The sequence below is a fragment of the Microcaecilia unicolor genome, chromosome 9, assembly GCF_901765095.1.
Source record: "Microcaecilia unicolor chromosome 9, aMicUni1.1, whole genome shotgun sequence".
NCBI lineage: Eukaryota > Metazoa > Chordata > Amphibia > Gymnophiona > Siphonopidae > Microcaecilia > Microcaecilia unicolor.
Genome location: NC_044039.1, coordinates 90,732,679 through 90,745,621, shown reverse-complemented (window position 1 = coordinate 90,745,621; position 12,943 = coordinate 90,732,679). Strand labels below are relative to the sequence as shown.

Genomic DNA, 12,943 nt, shown 5'->3' with positions numbered 1-12,943 from the left:
AATTTGGGTAGTGTAGGTTTAGGTATGATCTTGCAGACCCGACTCGGTTTCTTGTTGGTAGATCTATGAGGTCTATCATGTATCCTGGGACTATGCCATATATGATTTTGTGGACTAGAGTGTACATTTTGAAGATGATCCGTTCTTTGATTGGGAGCCAGTGCAGTTTTTCTCAAAGGGGTTTGGCATTTTTGAAACGTGTTTTGCTGAATATCAGCCTGGCTGCTGTATTTTGGGCGGTCTGGGTTTTTTTTTATTAGTTCTTTGCATCCCGCGTAGATACCGTTACAGTAATCTGCATTACTTAGGACCATTGATTGTATTAGGTTTCAAAAGGTTTCCCTAGGGAAGAAAGGTTTTAGTCATTTGAGATTCCACATTGCATAGAACATTTTCTTTGTTACAGAGTTTACTTGGCTCTTGAGAGTGAGGTTGCAGTCGAGTGTGACGCCAAGTATTTTCAAACCGATTCCAATTGAAAACAATCACCTGCAAAATCACCTAAGCAAACCTTATTCCAGAAATATTCGCTTATCAATTTTTCCTCTAGAATAATAAGATAAATTTTTTCTATGATTATAATCCTTTCTATGTGAAAGTTTCCAATTTAAAGTAAACTCCAATCTATAATGCTCTGGCCAAATAACTGGATTCCAATGCTAATCATCAAACTTCCATGTTAGGGATAAGTATAATGTGAAGGTAAATAAATCCAACTGATGACCTTTCTCATGAGTAGCACAACCTTTAGTTTCATGAATTCTAAAGAATGCAAAATGTTAAATGATGATTGAGTTGACTATTCTCTTGCTTCAGATGTAAATTTGTTGCCTACCAAAATATAACATTTTGAATCAAGCACTTCATTTGCAAGAAATTCATTAAACGACTGCAGACAAGTTGCCTGGTGGGCTATAAAATAATATACACTTCAAAGCATCCTACAAGGAAGGATCCTCAGCTGTAAAGGAAAGTATTTCAAGCTTAGAAGACCTCAGCATATTGCACAATGATAGTTTAAAAAAATCTCTGTAGAGCACTGCATTTCTACCCCCTCTCCGCCAAAGTTAATAGTGCAGGAAGGCCCCTATTTTTTCACATAGTAAGTGATGACACATAAATGTCTATTTCATGTATTTCATAACAGGCTCTCTGTCAGCAAATCCTATTCTAAAATATTAGTGGCAGTTCAAACATCCCAACTTGGACATCTAATTTCCAATCTGAACATCCTTTCCATAATGCTGCTCCTTGGGTCTTTATAAAATACTAGCACAAAGCCTGCAGACTTTCCATTTAGATCGAAGGTACAGACATGCTACCTTGAAAGAAAATACACATGTAGACATGTACTATACTTGCAATTGCAGTATTTCATAAAATACATGCGCAAATTGTGACTCTGCTCATACTCTGTCCCTGAGTATACCTACTGCACAAGTATTCACTGGCTTGCACAATACTTACTTTCAGGGGTGACCTAATTTTTAAAGATCCCTATACATGCATAAACTAGTGTTTTATAGGTTGAAATGGTTTATAAAATTACCCTCCATAAATGTATTCTTTTTTAAAACATAGCAAGATTGAAGGAGGTTTTTTACCCATCTCAAGTAAATAAAAATAAAGTCAAGTTTTACTAGTTTTCTGTGCTGTCTAAGTATAGCAAATAATATTATACAATGACTTTATGTATAATGTATACACATATCTTAATTAGGAAGCTATACTTCTTAATATTAATGGAAGAAGTAACTAACTTGTTAGTCTCACTCACACACACAAAGATTGATTCGGGCTGCACATACTGCAGTGGGACATGTTTATCCACTCCTAGCCTAACTGAGATAATATTTAACCATCTCTCTGACCTCATGTGCAACTTTCTTCAAATCAGTCACCTTACTTTCTAACTCTTCCTACTTTCTTATCCAGCTATATGTTACAACTTTGCCTTCCCCTTCACTACCAATTATAATGTTCTATTACTTATTATGTTGTCATTGTAAGTAGTATACCATGCCATATTTTGTATTGTTACTTGAATATTTTTACTACTGTAATTGCCTATTGTTTGATCTATTCTTACTGTACACCGCCTTGAGTGAATTCCTTCAAAAAGGCGGTAAATAAATCCTAATAAATAAATAATATTAATTTTGACACCTGATAATGGAATACTAGGAAAATCATTGTTAGAACCCAACATGTCCATCCCAAACACTACCCCCAATGTATGTCAATCTCCCCTTGCCACCAAACCCTTGAAAGGTACAGCCTCCCACATGGTACCCGCTATTGCCTTTTTTTTATGCCCTTCTAGGGAATACCAGTATTACTGCTATTGATTTCAGTGGCTATTTTGAATGTTGGCAATGTTGAGGTGGGAAAAACTATGTATCACTCCCATCCCCCTAGATAAAAAAAGGGTGAGGATCAAAAGGAAGAAGGTCTGCTTGGAGGAACCTTAAGGGGGGCTTGCTGTCTTAGGTGAGTTGGTGGCAAGGGGAAGTCATCATATTTATTTATTTATTGGGATTTATTTAGCTCCTGTATAAAAAGACTCACCCAAGGAGGTTTACAGCAGGTACAGTTTAACATAAAGCTTACAATTTTGTTAACAGCATAACAATAGTAAAATAACCAAGAATAAACATAAATACAATAAATGAGATAAACTTGAGAAAAGTAGATTGAAACCTAATAATAGAACTATGTGAAACAGTATAAAAATATACACATTTAACAGCACTGGAATTCAAATACCAGCGATATAGTACATGGTGGTGGTTGGTGAGCACATAGGGAGGTTCTGGAATCATGAGGATTACACCTGGGGGGGGGGGGGGGTTCATGCATCAGTGAGATTTTGCCTTTAAGGGCCTACATCAGAGGGGGGAGGCTTGTACTATGGGGGGTCCGCATTGTGGGGGCTTGTGTCATGGTGGGTCAGGGGTGAAACAGATGTCAGAGGGGTTATTGTGGGAGGTTGGCTATTAGAAGTGGATGATTGGGGGGGGGCAGATGTTAGTATGTACAGCTGCCCCTTCTAGCAGGCACTTATGCATATCTCAGTGCACCTGTAAATGCTGATATCTGTCTTTTGCAGAATAGACATTGTTTCCTTATGTGAAATGGAGAATCTACATTTGAATTGTTGGCCCGCCCAGGATGTCCCCTTGACAGTTAGACGTAGTAAGCCTCCTCACATGTAAACGGTCTCTATTTTGAAATGCCATTTACACGTGTAGGCCTCTCTCTCTACATTCATAAATGCTGCCATTTAGTTCTGGGAAATCTTCTGAAATAAGGGCATTTATATACAAGAGCAATTTTTAAAACAGGGCACTTAGGAGTCAATAGGAATCAATAGGTTAATAGTTTTCTGGTAACTGAGTTGGTTTAACCATATTTTTTGAAACAGAAGGACGTGAGCTGCAGTGCTCCGTTCACAGGATAAATCCCTCCTCTCAGTACCCTTCTCCACCACCGCCAACTCCAGGCTCCGCTCATTCTGCCTCGCCTCACCCTATGCTTGGAACAACCTTCCTGAACCCTTACGCCAAACCCCCTCCCTGCCCGTCTTCAAGTCTTTGCTTAACGACCGTTCACTTGTCTATTAGATTGTAAGCTCTTTGAGCAGGGACTGTCTCTCTTTGTTAAATTGTACAGCGCTGCGTAACCCTAGTAGCGCTCTAGAAATGTTAAGTAGTAGTAGTAGTAGTGAGCTGCAGTGCTGTGGACAACCTCAGCACATGAGCTATTGCACTCGGATATGAAACAGAGTCAGTGATTGACCACCTTTCATTATCTACATCAAAGCAATGCACAAACAAATATAAAAACAAAAAAGAGAAAAACAATATTGGTTAAAAAAGTACTTAATCTCATAGCCTATCCTAAAACACTCCACAACAATCAGTGGAGCATATCAAGGCATAAGAACAAGACAAACCATCAGACGTGCAGGACTGTGAATGTAACCAAATGTAAAGTAGAAGGCAGCGTGGGGTACAGAGGAACTAGACATATCAATTGCCCCAGGCTTGAGGTTAGCCACAAAATATCTGGAAAATACCTTTTGTCAGATAGTTTAACCATGTTAGCCACAAAAGATTTAACAAAGTACCCCATGAATGACTCCTGAAGAAACTAGAAAGTAATGGGATAGGAGGTAGTGTCCTATTGTGGATTAAGAACTGGTTAAAAGAAAAGAGAGAGTAGGGTTAAATGATCAATATTTTCAGTGGAGAAGAGTAAATAGTGGGGTTCCACAGGGATATGTGCTGGGGCCACTGCTTTTTAACATATTTATAAATGATCTGAAAATGGGAATAACAAGTGAGGTGATTAAAATTTGTTGATGACACAAAGTTATTTAAAGTTGTTAAATCACAAGAGAATTGTGAAAAATTGCAAGAGAACTGTCACAAAATGACTAGCCACCCACCTGGGGCTACTCTGCGGCCACTTAGAGGGTCTATCCAAAGAACAGCTCAGGTCCACCTGTACCTGCTGCTTGTGCTCTACACTAGCATCCTCTTCCCACCGACTGGGTCCCAACCACCTCTGGGTGAGTCTCCCGCTCTCAAATTATCCCCAGTGATTTCTAGGTTACCGGGGACCATACCCCCAGTGGCCCCACTGTTCCCAGAAAGCACTCACAGACCCAACACACAAACTACCAGGATTCTTAGTCAGTCAAGACAAGCAGAGGCAATAAACTAAAATTGTTTATTGTCATGAAAAATATTGAACAGTGAACCATAAAAACAGATGGAACAAAAACAGCACATAATAACTGGTAACTGAATATGGATCAATTATAAAACTATCTAAACTTTTGTTCACTACCTGAATAATGCCTGGGAAGTACAGGAAAGTAGCTGCTCACAGGTTTCAGAATATAACTGCTTACAGGGTCTCAGTAAAGAGGTATTTCTCTCTCTACTTCCAAGCTGAGACTGGAGAAAAAGCCAGTATATCTTAGCTGAATTTTGAGCTCTTGGACCAATCAGAGCCCAGAACAACAAGTTTAAAAAATAGCTGGTCACATCACTGTAGGTTACCTCTTATCTGTGTTAACTAAAGAAGGAACAGTCAGTTCTCTGTAACAGCTTTAAACATAAACATACACCATTTGCTGGCCAAACTAGAAAAATACACTTAAAGAAATAGTTAATACAGTTTTATAGGCTTAAAACCCCACTGTTTTGTCACAAGGACCTTATAAGACAGGGAGGCTGGACATCCAAATGACAGATGGCATTTAATGTGAGGAAGTGCAAAGTGATTCATGTAGGAAAGAGGAACCCAAACTATAGCTACATGATGTCAGGTTCTACATTAAAAGTCCTTGCCTAGGAAAAGGATCTAGGTGTCATTGTTGATGATATGCTGAAACCCTCTGCCCAGTGTGCAGCATCAGATAAGAAAGCAAATAGAATGTTAGGAATTATTAGGAAGGGAACGGAGAACAAAACTGAGAATATTATAATGCCTTTGTATCACTCCATTGTACGACAACACCTTGAATATTCTGTGTAGTTCTGTCACTGCATCTCAAAAAAGATATAGCAGAATTAGAAAAGATACGGCGAAGAATGATAAAAATGATAGAGAGAATGGGACAGCATCTCTATGAAGAAAGGTTAAAGAGGCTAGGGTTCTTCGGCTTGGAGAAGAGAAGGCCGAGGGGAGATAAGAGAGAGATCTATAAAATACTGAGTGGAGTAGAACAAGTAGACATGAATCATTTGTTTACTCTTTCTAAAAATACAAGGGCTAGGGGTCATGCAATGAAGCTACTAAGTAGTAAATTTAAAAGGAATTGTAGAAAACATTTCTTCACTCAATGTGTAATTAAACTTTGAAATTCATCGCCAGAGAATATGGTAAAAGCAGTTAGCTTAGCAGTGTTTAAAAAAAGGTTTGGACAAGTTCCTAAAAGAAAAGTACATAAGCCATTATTAAGATGGACTTGGGACATTTACATGAATAGACTACCAAATCTGATCATCTGCGGGCATCCATTAGTTATCTAGGCATGATCATTTACACCAGTTCTAAGTGATCATACCCTGAATACGGGTACTTTCTTTCAAATTCATTTACTGACAAGGTTCAAACCGATGTTGTCTCAGCACAATATGAGGTCTGTGGTACAAAGTATGGTGATCTCCCAGATTGATTTCTGCTAGGATACAGACATTGCAGACAATCCAAAATGCAGCTTCACAGTTATTAGGTGGACCATCTCATTTTGAGCATGTGTTGCCTGTACTTTGCTCACTGCATTGGTTATCTATTCAATTTAGAGTGCTATACAAGATTGCTTGTTTGATCCATCAAATGTTGTATTCTGGTCATGTTCTATGGTACTTTAAAGAAATTATTGCTGTATATTGACCTTCAAGATCTTTGAGATCAGAGAGTGTGATGTTATTAGCTACTGGTAATGTACACTCGGTAAATTATGCTTGTACTCAGGACTCATCTTTTTCTATTGCAGGCCCACAGGTTTGGACTGCGTTACCTGGGATTTTAAGAATGTGTGGCAGTCTGGCACAGTTTCGCAAGCTTTTAAAGACACATTTGTTTGTGAAAGCTTGGGGATTGATTTTGCTGTTTTGATAAATGTATGAAGAGGATTTTTGTTTGCAATATTATTGTATATGTTTTATTGTGATCCACCTAGTTGTAGGCGGAATAGAAAATTGTAAATAAATAAATAAATAAATATATAAAGAAAAGTAGGTGCCTACTTTTCTTTATAGAATAGGCTCCCAGCAGGTTTGTGGTAGTTCTTGAATGTAGGCATCCCTTTATAGAATTACCTTGAAAGTATTCAGAGTTTTATAGTATTTTCTTATTAGTTTAAAAGAGTCTGAAGGTAGATGAAGAAAAACAGTAAAGCAAAGAGAAAGCCAAAAAGTCTAAGTGGGCATAAGTAACATACATAATTTAACAAAACAAAGCATGTCTAAATAAAACAATATTGAAAAGCAGTTAACATAGTCAAAAACATAAACAATATCAAAAACCTACATCTGCTTTATATACTGTTAAATGAGTACAATAATATGCTAGACTCAAGCTTTACAGTGTAGGCCTGCTTAAACCGAAAAGCTTTTAAACTTCTGCGAAAAAGCAAACTGATGGGATAAATCTCAGCTTAACTGGAAGTGAATTCCATAGACTAGGACCTGAAAATGAAAAAAATTCTTGCTCATGTCTTGAAAACAAACTTGCCAATGAAGGAACATCTAACAAAAGTTTATTCATCGATCTAAAGTGCCATACTGGTTGATATATTCACAAAGAGAGGAGGCAATACTTAATGCCATTACTTCATTCAGAGCTTTATGAATAAGTAACAAAATTATAAGCTGAAGTCACCATGTAATAGGCAGACAACGCAAGTTTTTCAAGATTAATGTAATATGTTTGAACCATGGTGTTAGAAATAATACCCGCACCATTGTATGAGTTCAGGTTTTGGCTACTCATAAATATTTTCCAAATATTCATCATCTGAAAATATTATTTTAATAGTTTCTTACAGCTGTATTTCATTGCCATTATAGAGTGTAAATTCCAGTCGCACTTTTTATGTGGCTGGTTTCAGCATCCTCTCTGGAGCAGGAATCTTCTTTTGCCTTATTACATCTCTCACTGTGGAGTGGATGGGACTAACAGCAGCAAAAAATCTTCACAACAATCTCCTGAAGAAGATCATCTTAGCTCCAATAAGGTAGTTTGATTTTTCTTTATTCTTTACAGAAGCAATCTAAATTAAAATAATTCAAAGAAACTGTTAACTAAGGGGTCAATATTCAAAATGGTTTAAACCCACAGAGTAAACCAGCCGCCAATATTCAGCGGAACTTAACCGAATATCACTGGGAGTGGGGTTAGGGCGGAGAAGCAACTTAGCCAGTTAGTAGGGATATTCACCCTGCTAATTGGCTAAGTAAGGGGCTCTTTTATGAAGCTGCAGCATAGGGGGGCCGGCGCTGGTGTCAGCGCATGTTTTAGACACGTGCCAAGGGCCCCTTTTACTGCAGTGGGTAAAAGGCAGGTCTTTGTTTTTTTTAAGAAACAGCTGTGAAGCACTTGCCACATGGTCATCTCGGAGGGAGCACTTACCGTTCGATTACCGCCTGGTACACACTGGCGCTACAAAAATCAAAATATTTTTGCAGCACTGGAAATGGCACGTGCTGGAGGAGGTAACTATTGCCGGGCTGCTGCAGTAGCCCGGCGGTACTTCCCTTTTAGCGAGCGGTAATCCCGTTTTGGGCTTACCACCGCTTCTTAGAAGGGTCCCTAAGTGCCTAAAGATTGGATGGAGCTGAATTAACCAGGAATTGGTCTGCATATTGGCCAGTGCCTGGTTAACTTCCAGGTCAGCAGACATGCTTGGATATTCAGTGCCTTTTGATTAGAGGGACCCTTGTATTTATAGGAACTACTAAAGACGAACAGACTTATTTAGACAACTTAGGGTCCTTTTACTTAGCTTCCCTAAAAAGTGATGTCGGGCTTTTCCATGTGCTGAGGCCACTTGTAGTGCAGCTGTAAAATGGCTGCATTTCCCATTTTCAGTATTAATGGCCATGCGCTAATTTCCCAATTAGCGCATGGCCATTAGTGTGGGATCCCTTACCTCCATCTATTTACTAGGCAGTAAGGGCTCACATGCTAATCACGTGCTAATTGGATAGCATGCAGAGATGTAGCTGCGCTAACAGATTAGTGCTGGGCATGTCTACTTTTTACCCCGGCACTAAAAATATTTTCTATTTTTTAGTGAGTGGGTAGCGCCTCAGCTTGCCCCATGGTAGTGGATTTTAACCTACAGTAAGCACACATTAATGCTTACCACAGCTTAGTAAAAGGACATAAAAACATAAGAATAGCCATACTGAGACAGACCAATGGTCCATCTAGCCCAGTATCCTGCTCCCAACAATGGCCAATCCAGGTCATAAGTACCTGACAGAGACCCAAATAGTAGCAACATTTCATGCTACCAATCCCAGGGCAAGCAGTGACTTCCCCCATATCTGTTTCAATAGCAACCTATAGACTTTTCCTCTAGGAACTTGTCCAGACATTTTTTAAACCCAGATATGCTAATTGCTGTTACCACATTTTCCAGTAACGAGCTCAAGAGCTTAACTATTCTTTGAATGAAAAAATATTTCTTCCTATTTGTTTTAATAGTATTTCCATGTAATTTAATTGAGAGGCTGATTTTTGACAGAGAAAAATGTCTAAAAAGTGGCATAAAGCATTGTTTGGACATTTTTCTCACCAAAACGTCCAAATCAGTATTTTTGAAACCCATTTTGCAGATGTTTATCTATACAGTTCATCTGCAATGCGTCCAGATCTCAAGGGTGTGTGTCAAGGGCGGGATTTGGGTGTTCCTAAGACTTGAACATTTTTCAGCCATAATGGAACAAAACTAAGATGTTTTGGTTTAGACCTGTTTTAATAATGACTAAGCCACAAAAAAGTGTCTTAAATGACCAGATTACTACTGGAGGAATAAAGGAATGACCCCCCCCCCCTTACTCCCACAGTGGTCACTGACCCCCCTCCCACCCCTTAAAGATGTGAAAGAAACAGTATATATCAGCCTCTATGACATCCTTAATGTTATGGACAGTCCTATTAGAGTAGGGAGCAGGTCCCTGGATTCGCCTAGTGATCAGTGCAGTGCACTGTGAAGAAGGTGACTGCGTCAAGTCAGAATCATTGATGATGTTATACATAGTTGATCTTTTGCTAATAAATATCCTGTGTTCGAACTACATTTGTCTACCCCCTACTTTTGTTTGTTTTGCTTTGAAGGGGACCCAGTCCCATAATCCACTCTAACTGTTAGACTTGTTAGCCCTCCAAAACCGAACAAAAACCTACTGTACCCACATATAGGTGACACTTGCAGACATAAGGGCTATTTTAGTGGTCTGTAGTTGGGTATAGGAAGTTTTTGGTGGGTTTTGGAGGGCTTACCATACAATATCAGGGGGTAAGAGTGAGGTGTATACCTGGGACCTTTTATGTGAAGTCCAATGCAGTGCCCCCTAATGTGCCCCACTGCTCTGCTGGGATATCTGTATGGCCAGTCTACTAAGAATACTGGATCCTCCTTCATCCCAATGGCTTGATCTTGTGCGTCTTTCACTTGGACATTTTTATTTTCGAAAATGGACCAAAAAGAGTAGGGTTAAATGGTCAGTATTCTCAATAGAGAAGAGTAGATAGTGGGGTTCCGCAGGGGTCTGTGTTGGGACCGCTGCTTTTTAACATATTTATAAATGATCTAGATATGGGAATAACTAGTGAGGTAATTAAATTTGTCGATGACAAAAAGTTATTCAAAGTTGTTAAATCGAAAGAGGATTGTGAAAAATTGCAAGACGACCTTATGAGACTGGGAGACTGGGCATCCAAATGGCAGATGACGTTTAATGTGAGCAAGTGCAAAGTGATGTATATGGGAAAGAGGAACCCGAACTATAGCTACGTGATGCAAGGTTAGGAGTTACCAACAAGGAAAAGGATCTAGGAGTCATTATTAACGACATTTTGAAACCCTCTGCTCAGTGTGCTGTGGCGGCAAAGCAAACAAATAGAATGTTAGGCATTATTAGGAAAGGAATGGAAAATAAAAACAAGCATGTTATAATGCCTTTTTATTACTCCATGGTGCAACCACACCTTGAATACTGTGTGAAATTCTGGTCACTGCATCTCAAAAATTAGAATTAGAAAAGGTACAGAGAAGGGTGACGAAAATGATTAAGGGGATGGGACGACTTCCCTATGAGGAAAGACTGAAACGGCTTGGGCTTTTCAGCTAGGAGAAAAGACAATTGAGGGGATATGATAGAGGTATATAAAATACTGAGTGGAGTGTAACAGGTAGACGTGAATTACATGTTTACTCTTTCCAAAAATACTAAGACTAGGTGGCACACAATGAAGCTACAAAGTAGTAAATTTAAAACAAATCAGAGAAAATATTTCTTCACTCAGCGTGTAATTAAACTATGGAATTTGTTGCCAGAGAATGTGGTAAAAGCAGTTAGCTTAGTGGGGTTTAAAAAGGGTTTGGATAGCTTCCTAAAAGAAACTTCCATAAGCCATTATTAAAATGGATTTGGGAAAATCCACTGCTTATTTCTAGGATAAGCAGCATAAAATGCATTGTACTGTTTTGGGATCTTGCCAGGTACTTGAGACCTAGATTGGCCACTGTTGGAAACAGGATACTGGGCTTGATGGACCTTTGGTCTGGCCCAGTATGGCAACACTTATGTACTTATGATAAACACACAGAGCACAAAAACATCTAGCAAATAGCCATTTTTGGAGAAAAAAAGATAGACGTTTTGCTGTTTCAAAAATGGCTATGTTCCCCACTTGAATTTTGGATGTTGTGAGCAAAACGTTCAAAGTTGGACTTACACATCATATCGAAAATGCCCCTCTGAGTGTCCCCTGGCCTTTGTACATTTTGAAGGAGTGAAAAATTGTTTCATTTTATCCATTCTAAACCACTCAGGATTTTATAGACCTCAATCATATCGCCCCTCAGCTGTCTCTTTTACAAGCTGAAGATCCCTAACTTCTTTAGCCTTTCCTCATATGAGAGGACTTTCATTTCCTTTATAATTTTGGTTGCTCTTCTTTGAACCTTTTCTAATTCTGCTATATCATTTTTGACCAGAATTGAATGCAATACTCAAGGTGAAGTCGCACCATGGTTTTATAAGATGCATTTTTATTTAGGAAAGGACTACAAATGATTAACTGCCAGATCAGATTTGTTAATTTCAAAAATGTATATGTTAAATCTGTTGTTCTTTTTTAACTATTAACTTGAATTTAAAATTTCTGCTTTTGCGGATGACTTTTGGTCCATCTTGTTCAACCCCAATCTTCTTTATCAGCCTTAATGAAAAGTTTAAAAAAGCACAGGGACTTCTCTGGTTTCAAATTGTATCTCAACATACCCCTGGTTTTGCCTACTGTGGAAGTGTTGTGATAGAACTAGCATCACCACTTTACTTTACAATGGACAACCTCTTCTTTCTGATAATTGGGCATACAATTTATTTATTTTATTTTATTTGTTGCATTTGTATCCCACATTTTCCCACCTATTTGCAGGCTCAGTGTGGCTTACATAGTACCGTTAAGGCGTTTGCCCTGTCGGTTGATAGCAAATACAAGGTTGTATAGTGATCGAATGAGGTATATGTGGAGGGTCAGAAGGGATGAAGATTGTGTGTTGTCCAGTACGATCATTAGGCATACTGTGTTTTGGGTGAAGAGGTTTACGTAGAATCGTTGAGGTAGGCCTTTTTGAAGAGGTTGGTTTTTAGTGATTTCCTGAAGTTCAGGTGGTCATGGATTGTTTTCACAGCTTTTGGGAGGCCATTCCATAGTTGTGCACTTATGTAGGAGAAGCCGGATGTGTAGGTTGTTTTGTATTTCAGTCCTTTGCAATTTGGGTAGTGTAGGTTTAGGTATGATCTTGCAGACCCGACTCTGTTTCTTATTGGTAGATTTATGAGGTCTATCATGTATCCTGGGACTACGCCATATATAATTTTGTGGACTACAGTGCAGATTTTGAAGATGATCCGTTCTTTGATTGGGAGCCAATGCAGTTTTTCTCGAAGGAGTTTGGCACTTTTGAAGCGTGTTTTGCTGAATATCAACCTGGCTGCTGTATTTTGGGCAGTCTGGAGTTTTTTTGTGAGTTGTTCTTTGCATCCCGCATAGAATCCGTTGCAGTAATCTGCATGACTTAGGACCATTGATTGAATTAGGTTTCGGGTTTCAAAAACATCTATGCTTCATGAGGAAAACCTGTCAGTTCTCCCAGAATATACTAGAGAATGCTTAACTAAATGGAGGA

The 12,943-nt window shown here is 38.8% G+C and overlaps 1 protein-coding gene across 1 annotated transcript in view; it reads left to right on the top strand.

Annotated features, from left to right (window-relative positions):
- ABCC9 (ATP binding cassette subfamily C member 9) overlaps positions 1-12,943 on the top strand; it is a 454,126-nt gene that overhangs the window by 334,112 nt on the left and 107,071 nt on the right. The window contains 1 exon segment of the mRNA XM_030214004.1: positions 7,587-7,753. Coding sequence (XP_030069864.1) covers positions 7,587-7,753 — 167 coding nt within the window.